This window comes from Episyrphus balteatus, chromosome 3 (genome assembly GCF_945859705.1).
Source record: "Episyrphus balteatus chromosome 3, idEpiBalt1.1, whole genome shotgun sequence".
NCBI classification, from domain to species: Eukaryota; Metazoa; Arthropoda; class Insecta; order Diptera; family Syrphidae; genus Episyrphus; species Episyrphus balteatus.
The window spans coordinates 2,841,745-2,857,525 of NC_079136.1; the positions used below are offsets into that span (position 1 = coordinate 2,841,745).

General features: G+C 28.9%; 1 protein-coding gene and 1 long non-coding RNA gene across 2 annotated transcripts; both read left to right on the forward strand.

Annotated features, from left to right (window-relative positions):
• The first annotated feature begins 3,493 nt into the window (after positions 1 to 3,493).
• LOC129915563 (uncharacterized) lies at positions 3,494 to 11,515 on the forward strand. The gene is made up of 3 exons (XR_008772327.1): positions 3,494 to 3,664; positions 11,154 to 11,251; positions 11,321 to 11,515. It is a non-coding gene; the product is annotated as an uncharacterized LOC129915563 (long non-coding RNA).
• A 3,019-nt stretch (positions 11,516 to 14,534) lies between these two features.
• LOC129913216 (gustatory receptor for bitter taste 93a-like) lies at positions 14,535 to 15,303 on the forward strand. The gene is made up of 2 exons (XM_055991775.1): positions 14,535 to 15,088; positions 15,148 to 15,303. The coding sequence occupies exons 1-2, from the start codon at positions 14,535 to 14,537 to the stop codon at positions 15,185 to 15,187; spliced, it is 594 nt and encodes a 197-aa protein (XP_055847750.1). The 3' UTR covers positions 15,188 to 15,303.
• The last annotated feature ends 478 nt before the right edge of the window (positions 15,304 to 15,781 follow it).

A 15,781-nucleotide genomic window follows, 5' to 3' on the forward strand; every position in this document is an offset into this window, starting at 1 on the left:
TCCAAACGCAATTGAACTAAAAATTGAGAAACCTTAAAAAACAAAAAATATTAGTTAATTTCCTTCTACTAGTTTATTATTACTTACACACCTATCCCACTGTTCATCGTATTCCGAGTATAAACTTTCCCAATCAAGATTTTGGGGAATTTTCGACCTTTGCACCATTAAATCCACACAAGGAACTAAAATCAGTAAATTGACTATTTGAAGTGTTCTCAGAGAAATCAAACACCATTCTATTTCTCCAAATTTAAGATAAGTCACAAAAGAAACATGAATTCCAGTAATCATACAGATTAGTGTAAAATTGAAATTCAAAAATAGTAAAAGTTGCACTGTCTCATGGAATTTCATGGTTGTTTTGAAAATTTCCGAATAAATTTCTGAACATTCTTCTAGTTCGACGCAAAATTCCTGCAACATCTTTTTTCTTCGAAATACTGTCATGGAATTGGTTTCGAATTTTCTAATACGTTTGGTAAGTGTCTCCAAATGAAGTCCTAAACTACGAAACATTGCTGAAGAAGTAATAAACACCAAGCAAATTGCATCAAGGGCAACAAAAGTTCCATGAACAAGGATGTATCCTAGAACATTTTGTATCACAAAAGCCAGATCTTTTGATTCGTAGACATCTTTTAAGTTGGGTAAATCAGCAATGAATATCAAAATACTGGAGAAAATTCTACCAAGAACTATTATATAGAATTCTTTACCGAATATTCTGAAGTTCTTAGTTAAAAGTGTTAATCGAATCACAGTTTTTATGCTTCTATTAGCAGTTTCTAAGAACTGTTTGTGTTCCATTACAAAGAATTGTATAATTGCAAAGGAAAAAATCACTTTCGCTGAATATTGTACAAATGTCATTCCGCGTATTAAGTTAGTTCGAAACAAATCCCGATGGCAATATGATAATGCACACATGTATCCAAGAGACCAGACAGTCCATAAAAATATGGAAACTATCCATGATTGTTTGCAGTATTTGAAGTCACCATCTTCTGATATTGTAAAGAATACCATTCCGAAAGATTTGGCACAATAGTACAAAATTTTTAATGAAAATACAGAACTGGCGTTGTTTTTAATAATGCTTTTTAACATTTTGACGAAGAAACACTAAATAAGAGAAAAATTTTTAGGCTGCGTTATATTAAACTTTCATTGTTGGTGTTGGTCAATCAATTAAAATATTTAATCAAATATGATAATAGATTTTGATGTAGTGATAAACTACATCAGTCAATGTGTACCTATAGGGTTGAGAAATAAAATAATCAATTATAAAGTAATTATAATACCAACACAAAGTATTGCTTCGAAATGAAAATTTACACAAAAACTTCCTTGTGAAATTACACTGCTCAGCTAAAGAACACTTTTCTGCAGGTTTTATAGGTGCTGAACTCGAATCCAAAGTCAGAAATATTCTATTAGCCTTGTTTTTTTTAATATTACCGTTATAATATTAGAAATTACTTCCATTAGAAATATTTAGAAGAGTACTTGTAGAGGTTGAAAACGCCTGGAATCCTGACCGTCAACAAAGCAACATGACGCACAGTGTGGTAATTCGCCAATCTGACTGGACAAAATAGAAAAAAAAAAAGTTTAGCCACATGATTTTAAATCATGAGTTGAGCTTCTCAATAATGGGTAATTGTAATTCATGTTTTGTTTTTTTTGTTTTCATCTCGGATTATCGTAAGCTAAGCTTGAAAGTTGGTTCTTGTCAACAGTTGGATGGAGATAATACAAAGTATTCTATTTTTCGCTTGAGTTTGGTTGCCGATTAAAAACGCTGTGGTACTTTTTTGTTGTAACTATTTTTTTTATTGTTAATCTACATTCGGAGGTAAAGTATTATAATTTTTATTTTTTAATTACCATTGCAACTATTTAAAAAAAATAAATTCTGTAAGAAGGCTAGGAAGTGCAAAAAAAATATCTTTGTTTTTCAAATAGAGGTAAAGTTAATTTTTCCGCATTTTTTCGGTCTGAAATTAATTAATTATTGTTTTGTGGAGTGTTGTCATTAAGATTAGCTATAGTTACATGTCTCGCGTTTTCTCGACCGCCATACAACTTTTTTCACTTTTTAAAATGAAGTCAAGATTTTCAAAAAAACAAATTTTCGAAAAATGTGTCAAAACTGCCAAATAAGATCGAAAAGACAGTTTTTTTTTATCTTTTAATGAGCAGGTATCATCTTTGGAACATTTTTGATGATAAACAAAAATTAAAAACATATATAAAGGTTTTGTGCTTCAAATTAAGCGAAAAAAAGACAAAAAAGGTGGAAGACACATTGGACCGCTCTTTAAACATGAATTTCATTTTACTTGACCAATATTATGTGGTAACTAAATAAACAAAAACAGTAGATAGTGAAACAAAAGTAGAAAAGAATTTTTAAAAATTAAAAAACGGGAAATATATAACAAACGGAAGGTTAAAAGTCTCCTAAGTGCACCTATCCATTAGGAAATAGTTAAAATCAGTAGAATCGCTCTCCGCAAATTTGAAAAAGCATATTCTAATAAAACCGTAAAGGATTTATCGAAATTTTCTTTGAGTGAAGGATCAAAATGTATAAAAGATTAAGTTTTGATCCTCTGGAACCACTAAACCACTGGAATTTTCAACTTATGAGGCATTATCATTTATGAATGATGCTTTTCTGTCGGAACATCTTTAACAAGTTCAATGCAAAAAGCAAGCAAGTGTAAAAGGCCAGAAATAGGGTCACGAAGAAATTTAGAGAATTATTAGCTTGAAAAACATCGAAGGTAATATAAACACAGCTGTTTTTAATAGGCCCTTATGTTTCAAGTTTGCATTGCACAAAAAGGAGTTACTTTTTTTAATTATCTGCAGATATTTTTAAATTTGATGCCATTTTTTATAATTGTGAAACATATTTAATTAAAATAATTGCTAAAATTTTAATTTAAAGCATGATATTGAGAAAATAAACCATGTATGTCACCTGTCAAAAACGTGTGTAAAAGTTCTATTTCTTAATAAAAACTAATTATTCTGCCTTTCTTTTTTCGTAAATAGCAATAGAGTTTTTATTTATTGAGATTTTGCAAGCGTTTTTTAAAATAATTAAATATATCCAATCATAGAATATGTTTATGGAAACATAAGTTCAAATACTATAAAAATGCATTTTCTTCATCACTATTTTGACCCACTTTTTGCAGAAATTATAGATTTCTTTTCAAAAAATCTTTTTTTTTTATGGAATTTTATCTATTCACATTCATTTGTTTAAAACTGTTTAGAAAAAACGCGAGTTATTAATTTTGTCCAGCTAGATTCGTGATTGGCCACACTGTGTGACGGTTTGGTGACACCAAATGATGAGAATCAACGAGAACGAAGTTTTTCATAGTTTTCGTTTAAAGCAGACAGCGATGTTTTTAATATTTAAAAAAAATGTCTTTAATTTGGTGACAGCCAGAGTAGTTAAAAAATTTAATCGAGTATTATATTGAATTTGCTTTATTTGTTATACGTATAAATTAATGTGTTCACTTAAGCTAAAATGAGGGTGCAAGTCAATGAAACAAAAAACCCAACAAATTGCAATAATAAAAAAAATATTAGTGGCTAGATTCCTAGAAGAAGTGATTTTCTGGCATTTAACTGGGTAAAATACTAAATACTGTCAAGTTTTTTTTAATTAAAATGTTTCCACATAACATCCGCTAAAATTAAGTGGATCATGTTATTTGCACATTCAAGAAATTAAGATGATTTGTTCACCTTAATTTAAGATGGAAGTCATCTTAGAAAAAAACCATGCAGAAATCCGCTTAATTTAATGTGGAGTTTGCTTGTTTTTTAGGTGGTATTTCTTTTCCGTGAAGAGATTGCATGCTCAAGAAAGTCCGACTTTTGTTGCATTTTATCACCCTTATTTCCAGGCTTATTTGAGAAGTCAAGTTGGTAAAAGCATTCGCCTAGTTACCCAAGAGTTATGGGTTCGATCCCAGCAGCTGCCAATTTTTTCTTTTTTTGAAGTGAAAACTTCTTTAGTAGGTATCGTAGTGATTTGAAACACGATGAAACGAAAAAGCGACAGGAAAAATCAATTGATTATAACTTTTTTGTTTTAATAGATAGATGAATGAAATATATTGTAGATAGGTAATAAAATAAAATATAATTGTACAAAATTTCAATTAATTTCATATTAAAAATCCAGAGATAACGGTCATTTTCTAAACATGTTATATCTTTTGATCTAGAGCACATACAAATTTGATTTAACTTTAATACGCATGTTGATAATATCATTTAATATATCACACATAATGGTACATTTACTACAAGCTACACAATGTGGAGATCTGTTGCCGATGACCAGCCACTAGTGTAGGAAGTACCCTAATCTCAGTTGGAAATTTCGACATGGTTGACTTTAAAAAAATTCTTACTTTTTTGTTAGTATCGTAAAAATATGATTGAAGCGTCATATAAAAGGTAAAATAATAAGCTTTCCGATGATATAAAATGGATTTAATGGTGTTTGAAGAGAAAAAAGATTGATTTTTTTGCTTTTTTGATGTGATTGGGTTCAAAATATTCTGGCTCTTTTTGTAGATCTGGGACAGACATGATTGAAAAAAAAACATTTAAAGCTTAAATAAATAACCTTTGATATGATATAAAATTTATTATAGGTTGTCATATAAAAAAAATGGATTTAAAGGTGATGGAAGAAAAAAAGATAGATTTTTTCGATTTTTTAAAGGTTTTTTTTTCAAGAAAAATGAGTTGAGTTTTTTAAGGTTTCACTTCTACCATGTGTGAATTGCACACATGATTTTTTTAAAAATTAGTTGATGTTTTTTTTCAAATTTGAAACAACTTTCATTTAAATATGTTTTATAGCGACAAACCACTTTAAACTAACGATATTCTACTTTGATTTTAAAATTTTTCGTCTTCAACGCAAAATCATTCCGAAAAATAGTTGAATCAACGTGGTTTTCGTTGATTTTAAGTTGTTTTTTCCCTCAGTGTTGAATGGTATTTTTGTCAATACTATGGATTTCAATACAAAATTGATGGATAGAGTAAACTGCCTCAATTAAGTATTCCTTATCAAACACTGAAAACAATAGGTTAGTATGCCTTCTGGATTTTTATAAAAGTAAACAATAATAATTATTATAATTATAATTATTACTTCAGCTTTTTTTCAAAGTTGCAGAGGACACAAAGAGTTATTTTGTTCGAATCATGTAGTTTTCGAGTCCCCAAGAAGGACTCTTTAAAATAAAACAATTAAAATATCGTTAGTTATTTTTGTAGTATTTTTGCTTTTCATGTCTAAGTTTACTAAACTATAAAGAAAATATAGGACCTGAAGGCACATGTAAATTGATTGTAATTTTCATACAGTGAAAATAAGTGCATTAAATAATAATTTATTGTAATCAAAAGGCTAAGCTGAGATGTCGAACTCTGTTTCTTAAATAAACATATAAAATTAATTAATTTGTGTTGAAGGGAAGTTCTTACAAAAAAAAAAAAACATGCGCGAAACTACCTCGTGAAACAATCATTCCTTGAACTATTATTTTATCAAGAAATTACATTTCAAATAGTCAATTTAAACAAAAGTAGAAGAAAGTACGTCCGATCTATGGGTGAATTTCATTTTTGTTTGCAGAGCTATTTTTAATAGTTTCAATGTTGTAAAGTCTAAGCTTGAAATTAAACGTTCACTGTGGCGTATGTGTGATATTTTGCATTTGACCTTTTACAACTATTTACTGACCTATTCCATTGCCTTTAAAACTCTCTGCACACATTTAATTTTTTAACTTCACACACAAATCAAATATGGTTTATCATTTCTTCTACATCTTTTCTTGCTTAAGCTATTACAATAATTATTTTAAATAATTAAATTTAATTGCAGGGTTTGTTCAACAACGATGAACGCATGCCAGCCTACGGTCATTTTTTTAAGTTCAGTATTTTATCGTCAAAATGCTAAGGAGCATAATTCAAAACAACGCTAGTACTTTATTTTCTCTTAGAGTTTTACATTTTTGCGCCAAGTCCCTGAGAATTGTATTCTTTACAGTCTCAGATGATGGTGTATTAAAATTTTGCAAAACATCTTGGATTTTATCAATTTTCTTCTGGAGTTGCTGTTCCATTGGTTACTTGTTAGTGCTGTCGTACGAACACGAAAAATTTATGCATACAAAGTTTGCTTGTCTGATTGAGTTTGTACAATATTCAGCGAAAGTTGTTTTTATCTCTGCGATAATAAGATTTCTTGTAGCACAGCATAATCAATTCATTGAAGCTACTAACAGTGCCATAAAAACTTTAATTCGAATATCAGTTTTAACCAAGAATTTGAAAGTATTTGGTCGTGAATTCTTATATTTAGGCCGAATTTTTAGTACCGCGATGTTGTTCGTAGCTGATTCACCAACAATAAAAACGGTTTTTCAATCAAAAGATCCAGCTTTTGTGGTTCAAAATATTCTTGGATACATTCTTAGTATTGGGTCATTTTTCGCTTTGGATGTAATTTTCTTCGTTTTTATGACCACGTCAGAGATGTTTCACAGCATTGGGCTTTATATGGTCACTTTAACAGAACGAATTCGAATATCTGAAACAGTTTTTATGACCGTAACTCGAAGAAAGCAGATGTTACTAAAATTCTGTTTGGAACTAGAGGAATGCTCGGAAATTCATTCTGAAATTTTTAAAACAATCAGCAAATTTCACGAGATGATGCAACTTTTATTACTTTTATATTTCAATTATACAATTTTCATAATGATGCATGGAATTCATGTTTTATTTATAAATTACTTGAAATTCGGATTGATAATGTGGTTTTTACTAGGTTTGATAACATTTCATTTAGTAAACTTGTTGATATTAGTCCATTGTGCAGATTTGTTGGTAAGAAGGTCGAAAATTCCACAAAATATTGATTGGGAGAGCCTATACTCGGGATACAATGAGGAATGGGATATGTGTGTAAGTATAGTGAAACATAGGTACTTTTTATTCTAAATTTAAGATTATTTTCTAAGGTTTATCAATTTTTGGAACAATTCATTTTGGAAGACCTGAAAATCGATGTATTTGGATTATTTTCATTGAATCGGAAACTTTGCTTGCAAGTTTTTTCAATGATGGTTGGATATCTGACTATTATTATACAATTCAGCATGATGGGATATTTTAAAGATGAGTTGTAAAAGTGGTTTAAAAAAAAAAGTAATTATGAAAATCAACCTTAAAATGTTATAAACGACCAAAGGTTATAAGAAATTTGGATCGTAAAAATGAATTGCTTGTTAAAATCTAAAACTCATACAAGGATGTACATATATGTATGTTCTAGTTGAAAATTGTTAAATATATGTACCTACATGTTGGAAAATAAAAATGTAATTTTTTAATAACAATTTATTAAAAAACTGCGTTTTTATTAGTAAATTGTTGATTTAAAAATAGTTTAGTTTAAGTTTTAAAAAATAAGACTTTGTATCATAGTTTTATAGCTACTACAAAGTTTTTAAATAATTTTGTATTAAGTTCAAATGTTTTTTGTATTTAAAACGATGCGATAATTCGAATACAAACATTCAAATGTAATCAAATGTAATCAATTATAATAAAAACTATTTATAACTCTAAATTATAACTCTATCTTAGTAAAAATAAAAATGAAATATCTACCTCTACCTACTAAAAAAAGAACACAAGTAGAGCAGATGGTGTGGTTTAGGAGAGGGGTACCTTAAGGGCAATTCCATGGTAACTCACGGTACATTCATAAAAATTTCCAAAACATATGTAGATAGATAAAAATATATTCTAAAATAATATTTATTTCCAAATCAAACGAGGTATTTTTTATGAAAATCAGTTTAAAATAAAATAAGTTTTTAAAATTTGAGTTTTTAAAATTTTTTTTAACTATTTTTAACTTTGAAATCGATTATTTCAAAAACTATTGGTTATAATATATTGATTTAAAAATTAAAATTCAATGAACAATTTTGCCTTTCGGAAATAATATCATTTATCACTGTAAGTGTAGCCGTTTGTTTTTAATAATTTTTTTTTGTTTTGATCATTTTTTTCTTTAGAAAACTGCCCCTCCCACCTAAACGTGGGGAGATAGACCCCCTCCCAAAGAAAAAAATGTTTGTATTGAACTCCTCTACAAAAACCCGTTATCAAATCCTGGCGTCCAAGTTATCCTACTACGTGCTAAAACAAAATTTTTGTTCTATACCTAAAAGTTCGAATTTCTGTATCTGGGTTGAAATCGTAAATTTTTTTTTTTCTAAGCCAATTTTAAACTGATTTTCATAAAAAATACCTCGTTTGATTTGGAAATAAATATATTTTTAAAACAGCATGTTGTTGTGAAAATATATACTTTAATTTGATGTCGAAGTTGGGTAAATGACGAAAAAAATGGAATTTTTGAACTTTAACAGCTTATAAATTCTAGGTGGTTTAACCGAGATACATGTTTTATACATTGTTGAAAAGGTATATTTATCTCCTATCAGAAACTGTAAGAAAATCGAAAATGGGTACAAATTTGACGAAGCTAGATTTTTTTTCAATGGGTGAAGGTCAAAAAAACCGTTTTTTGCCCCTAACTCCAGATTTTGGGGGTGTTTTCAACTTTTTAAATACCGTTTCGTAATCAGTGCGACTATTTTAAAACCTCATTTTTGTAACACCGTGTTATCAATAAATGCATTTTACTAGGGTAAGGTGGTATAAGAGTGCGCATTTTAGACAAAACACCAAATAAAACAGTAACAAAAAGAATTTAACTACTTTTTTTATATATAGTTTTTAGTTTATAATCAAAGCAACGAAAAAAACTTAAAACTGGTAACAAAAATGTATTAATTCAATAGTTATAAACAAAATACTACATTAGGTAATTTGCGCACTCTTATACATACTATTGTGTAAGAGTGCGCGGCTTAGTTTGTAAGAGTGCGCAGCTGCGTACAGGTGTAAGTTCGCACAAAAGTCGCAAATAAAACTGCCTATCTTTAAATAAACAGAGTATTTTTCGACCTATAACTCCTTGCATGAGGAACATTCTATTTAGTCTTCGATTAATGGTTCCGAGAAAATTTCAACATTTCCTAGTTACTTCCATTAGCTTGTATTTTGCAAAACTTTTATTTGGTTTCTTTTTGGTAGGAATTGCTTTTTCTAGCTGCTGCTTGCTGGTATATGGACAAATGCCAGTTATTTTGAAGCCTTGGATAGCATTTACTGCTCTTATAACCCGCGCACTCTTATACATCATCATGGTGCGCACTCTTACACGTTCAGACATGTAATCGAAGAATATATATGTAGGTTTTTCACAATGCACTTTATGACCAATCTTACGTGTTCCTCAAATGTTTCTTTTTGTCGACTTTTCAATGTCCCATACTTTGTTTATTGTTATTTTTTGTTGTTAAGCGGAAAATTTAATTTATTTGGCAAGAAAAATTGGAAAAAAAGTGCTAAAAAACTTAAACTTAACTAGCACCTCTGTTTACAAACACATTTGCATGAAATTTTGACAGCAGATCAAACTCATTTAGATCTTTCCAAAATAAGTGCCAACAGTCTTATGTTCCCTTTCAAACCGTAGAAAATTGCACACTCTTATCAACCGCGCACTCTTATACCATCCTACCCTACTTATAAAGAATAATTTTTGATGAAGAATGTCAATCATTATGAAGATATCAATCCCCTTAATCTCCACCCTAAATAAGCCACTGCCAAGTGGTTGAAAAATACTAAGTATTCCATTTTTATTTTTAAATTTGTTCAACAGAAGAAAATAATCACTCATACACCCCAGTGACCGTTTAACTACAAGTTAAATGTATTACTTCAATTAAGAATGAAATTCACTACTAAAAGAATTCACTTGGAAGAATAAAAACAAATCTTAGCAATAATTGTTTCACGAGGTAGTTTTCGCGCATGTGTTTTTTTTTTTTTGTAAAAATTCCCTTCAACACAAATTAATTAATTTTCTTTATTTGTCCTAGAAACAAAAGTTTTATGAATCTTAATCTTTCAATTACAGTAATTATGTATTATTTAAAGCAATTTAATTAATTGCATGAACAATTTCAATCTATCCACGTGTTTCTTTAATTACAGTTATTTCGTCAGCAAAATGCTAAAGAGCCTAATTCGAAAGAACACCAGTATTGTATTTTCCCTTAAAGTTCTACATTTTTGGGCCAAATCTCTGAGAATGGTATTCTTCACAATATCAGATGATGGCTTGTTAAGATTTTGTAAGAAATCTTGGATTATATCGATTAGCTTTTGGAGTTTCTGTTCTGTTGGTTATGTTTTAGTGCTATCGTATGAACACGAGAGATTTCTGCAGACAAATTTTGAAAATTTCGTTGAGTTTGTACAATATTCAGCGAAAGTTGTTTTCATCTTTGCGATTATAAGATTGCTTGTAACGCAACATAAGCAATTCATAGAAACAACTAACAGAACCATTAAAATTGTATTTCGAATAACAGTTTTAACAAAGAATTTGAAAGTATTTGGTTCAGAATTCTTATTAATATATCTTGGCAGAATTTTTAATACCACTATATTGTTCGTAGCTGATTTGCCAGCATTGAAAACTGTTTTTGAATCGAAAGATCCAGCTTTGATGGTGCAAAATATTCTAGGAAACGTTCTAACTATTGGAACTTTTTTCGCATTGGATGTAATTTATTTTGTGTTTATGACTTCTTCAGAAATGTTTCATAGCATAGGACTTCATATAATCACATTTACAGAACGTATTCGAATATCCGAAAAGGTTTTTATGTCAGTAGCTCGGAGAAAGAAGATGTTCCAGGAATTTTGTGTGGAACTAGATGAATGCTCAGAAATTTATTTGGAAATTTTTAAAACAATCACTAAATTTCTCGAGATGATGCAACTTTTATTACTTCTATATTTCAATTATACAATTTTCATTATGATGTATGGAATTTATATTTTATTTATAAATTACTTGAAATTCGGATTGATAATGTGGTTATTATTGGCTATGATATTGTTTCATTTAGTAAATTTGTTGATTCTAGTCTATTGTGCGGATTTGTTGGTACAAAGGTCAAAAATTCCACAAAGCATTGATTGGGAGAGCCTATACTCGGGATATAATGAACAATGGGACGTGTGTGTAAGTTTTTTTTTTTGAAACTTACTAACTTTCTTACTATAAATCTAAATATATGAATTTTTTTCCTAGGTTTATCAATTTTTAGCACAATTCATTTTGGAAGATTTGAAGATCGATGTATTTGGATTATTTTCATTGAATCGGAAACTTTGCTTAAATTTATTTTCAATGATGGTTGGATATTTGACTATATTGATACAATTCAGTATAATGGGATACTTTAAAGAAGAGTTGTAAAAGTGTTTTGAAAAAATAATTATGAAAATTAACCTTAAAATGTTTTAAACTAGGAAAGGTTATAAAAATGTAATATCGTATAAATTAATTACTTGTTGAAATCTAAAACCCATAAAAGGATATTTGTGATCTACAAAAAAAATTGTTAAATATACATATTGGAAAATAAAAAATGCAATTTATTAGAAACTTTTGATTTAAAATAGTTTAATTAAATTTAAGAAAATTACAATTTGTATTACAGTTTTAGAGCTTTATAAATTATCTGCTACATGGCTAGATTGTAAAAAAGAAAATAATTTTTGTTCTTATTTTAGCAAACAAAAGTTAGAACACGGTACAAAATTCTGTCTTAGTTTTTAAGAAAACTTTAAAAAAAAAAAAATAATTTTTTATTAAGTTGAAATATATTTTTTAATTTAATTGAGAAAACGATATTTTGAATACATGTAATCAAAAGATTTAAAATATAACAAATCTCTACTAAAAAGAAAAACTAAAAAGGTCGACGGGTTTTCTTCAAATTTGGTACAGATGATTTTTATGGAATTCTTAAAGTTGTTTTTTTTTTTTTTTATATCTCTCATACAATTTTTTTTTTAGTTTTTGCAATTTTCTCTGAAACGACTTTAACGATTTTAATTAAACTTTGCATACGTTATATTCAATACAATTTAAAATATACAACTGTATTTTTGTTTTTTTTTTTTTTTCGAAAAAAGTCAAAAAAAAATAAATTGCACGACTGGGGTCGCACGTACTTGCTCTTATGGTAAAAGTTTCTCTAATTTTAAAGATTTTCATTGGGCAAAATAAGGGAAAATTTAAAACTTGATATTTTTACGGAATTTCATAAGTGGTGCAAAAAAAAATAATATCAGTTTTTATAAATAATTAAATACCGTTTTAAATGAACTTTTACAAAAAACTAAGTATGTAATTTTATTTCTTGTATAAAAAGGAATTTTTAGAAAAAAATTTTCGAAAATCGTTAGAGCCGTTTTTTTTAAAAATAATTTTTTATATATAAAAATTTTCTAACATTTTTCAAAAAAATGTTGGTATGCCATTTTGAAGAAGAAATTAATTTACACATAAAAACGGAATTTCAAAATTTTTCACCAACCCGTTTTCAAAAAATTGATATTTCAAAAAAAAATTTTGAAATATTTTTTAAAAATCCAAAAACGTGGTTTTTGAAAATTTCTAAATTTTTTCAAATATTGATTATTAAAACGTTTCTGTATAAAAATTTTGGTCGAAATCTGTTATGTCGTTTACTAGGAATTCGTAAATCAAAAAAACCGTTCTATGGCAGGTAACGGTAACGGTACAAAAAATATTTTTTTTATTTTTAAAGAAAGCTTTTATGTGTTACACTACACACAAAAATTTTAATCAAAATCGTTAGAGCCGTTTTTGAAAAAAAATAACTTTTCTATTTCCGTTATATGACAGGTACCGTTAGTTTTGGTCCTAAAAAAAAATTTCAATTTGTCCTCTAGGGAATCACCCAAAACTGTTAACTACCAAGTTTGAAGAAAATCGCCCTATTAGTTTAGGCGGTAGCTCGAGGTACACACAGACAGACAGACAGACAGACAGACGGACAGACAGACAGACAGAATTGCCGGACCCACTTTTTTGGCATTCTCCACCATCGTAATGTCTGGTAAAATTGTTATCTCGAGTTCGATTTTTTTTACGAATCCTAAACTTGCCCTATAGTACCTATGTACATATATCGCAAGTAAAAAAGTTTGGAGGGAATATAATTAAAAATACAAATTTTGCGACCTCAAATTTTTAATACTATGATTAGAATATTTTTTAAAAGTTGATAAAAAATTGAAAAAATTGGGAAAAACATTCAAAAATTTCCAAAGATTGGGGCAACTTTAATCATTCATGCACAAAGGCTTATATCAATGATACACTGAGAAAAAGGCCACCTAAATTAAGCGAATTTCCTTGGTTTTTTGTTAAGATGACTCCCGTCTTAAATTAAGCGGAAAACCACTTAATTTAAGATGAAAATCTTCTTATTAACATAATTGCTTCATTTAAGACGGAAGTCATCTTGACAAAAAACCATGTAGAAAACCGTTTTATTTTAAGAAGTCTTTTTATCTGTGTACTTTCAAAAAATAACACAGGGCCCTAAAAAAAAAGTGCCTGTACCTTTGTCCGGACCTACATATCTTTATTTATTTCGACTCAAAATTTTCAGAGTGTTTACTGTTAAGGCAAAATTAACTTTAGATTCGGATTCTGCAGCTCAAAATACATAAAGATAGGTAGGTCTGGTCTAAAGTACTGGTGCTTTTTTGTTTGTGGGCCTGTGTAATTTTTGTGTCAATTTGTAATTAGAAACATTACAATGACTTACATAATTTTTGTTGTTGATTTTTTTATTTCTTTATTACATAGGTACACATTGACTAGTGAAGTTTATCAGTACATCAGAGTCTTATCACATTTGTTTAATTATTTTAATTGATTGACGAGACCAATACCAACCATGAAAGTTGACGAAAACGCAGTATAAGAAACTGTCTTTAATTTAGTTTTGTTCATCAAAATGTTTAAAAGCATAATTCAAAGCAACGCTGCCGGTTCACTTTCTCTAAGACTTCTGTACTGTCGTGTCAAATTTTTTGGATTGGTATTCTTTACAATATCAGAAGATGGTGACTTCAAATACTGCAAACAATCATGGATAGTTTCCATATTTCTGTGGAGTATCTGGTCTCTTGGATACATGTGTGCATTATCATATTGTCACAGAGATTTGTTTCGAACGAACTTAATACGCGGAATGACATTTGTACAATATTCAGCTAAAGTGATTTTTTCCTTTGCGATTATAAAATTTTTTGTAATGGAACACAAACAGTTCATAGAAACTGCTAGTAGAACTATAAAAACTGTAATTCGATTAACAGTTTTAACCCAGAATTTCAGAATATTCGGTAAAGAATTCTATATGATAGTTCTTGGTAGAATTTTCTCCAGTATTTTGATATTTTTTGCTGATTTACCCAACATGAAATTTGTCTTCGAATCAAAAGATACAGCTTTTATGGTACAAAATGTTCTCGGATCCGTGCTAACTCATGGAACTTTAGTCGCACTTGATGTAATTTGTTTAGTGTTTATTACTTCTTCAGCAATGTTTCGCGATTTAGGATTACACTTGGAGAAACTAACCGAACGTATTCGAAAATTCGAAACCAACTCAATGACAGTATCTCGAAGAAAAAAGATGGTGCAGGAATTTTGCCTCGAACTAGAAGAATGCTCACATATTTATTCGGAAATTTTTAAAGCAACCATGAAATTCCATGAGACAGTACAACTTTTACTATTTTTGAATTTCAACTACTCACTATTCAGCATGATTACTGGAATTCATGTTTCTTTTGTGACTTATCTTAAATTTGGAGAAATACTTTGGTCCTTGATTTCTCTGCGAACACTTCAAGTAGTAAATTTACTGATTTTAGTTCCTTGTGTGGATTTAATGGTGCAAAGGTCGAAAATTCCACAAAATCTTGATTGGGAAAGTTTATACTCGGAATACGATGAACAATGGGATAGGTGTGTAAGTAATGATATTTAGAACCGAAAGAAACTATCTAAGATTGTTGATTTTATAGGTTTATCAGTTTTTGGTTCGGCTACGGTTGCAAGATTTAAGGATCGATATCTTTGGATTATTTTCTCTGAATCGGGAACTTTGTTTGCGAGTGTTTTCAATGGTGGTTGGATATCTGACGATTATGATACAATTCAGCATGATGGGGTATTTTAAAGAAGACGCATAGAAATGCATTTATAAAATGAATAAATAAGTATTTAATAAAAAAATTTGTATTTGAGTGCGTTAAGATCTTCTTCATTACTGCTTCATTTTGAACCAAACCAGCCAGGTATAGAGCTTATAGCCTCTTGGTAGGAGTAGGTTCTTCTTTTTTTTTGTCGAATTCATTCTGAAATAAGAAACTTATTTGTTTCAATATTGCTACAAGGTGTTTGTTGATCGATATCTTTCAACAAACCTTCGTTCTTTCCTGCGTTAATTAAAAGTAGATTAGTTAAGTCTAGCTGGACGTGCGTTGCTTTTCAATTGTCTGCATTCAGATTTTTCATTTACATCTTGCGTATTTTCTGCTTGTTAAAAAATATAATAAAATATAAATATAATTGAAAAAATGAATAAATAGCTTAGAAAGCCGAGCTTTTTATTTAAACCATTGATTGTAACCATTAAACCATTGATTTTTGTAACAA

Bases quoted from the DNA above. Each gene is read 5' to 3' on its own strand.
- LOC129913216 (XM_055991775.1), top strand. From the start codon at position 14,535: ATGAAATTTGTCTTCGAATCAAAAGATACAGCTTTTATGGTACAAAAT. The intron at 15,089-15,147 runs GTGTGTAAGTAA...TTGATTTTATAG, and splicing joins TACGATGAACAATGGGATAG to GTTTATCAGTTTTTGGTTCG.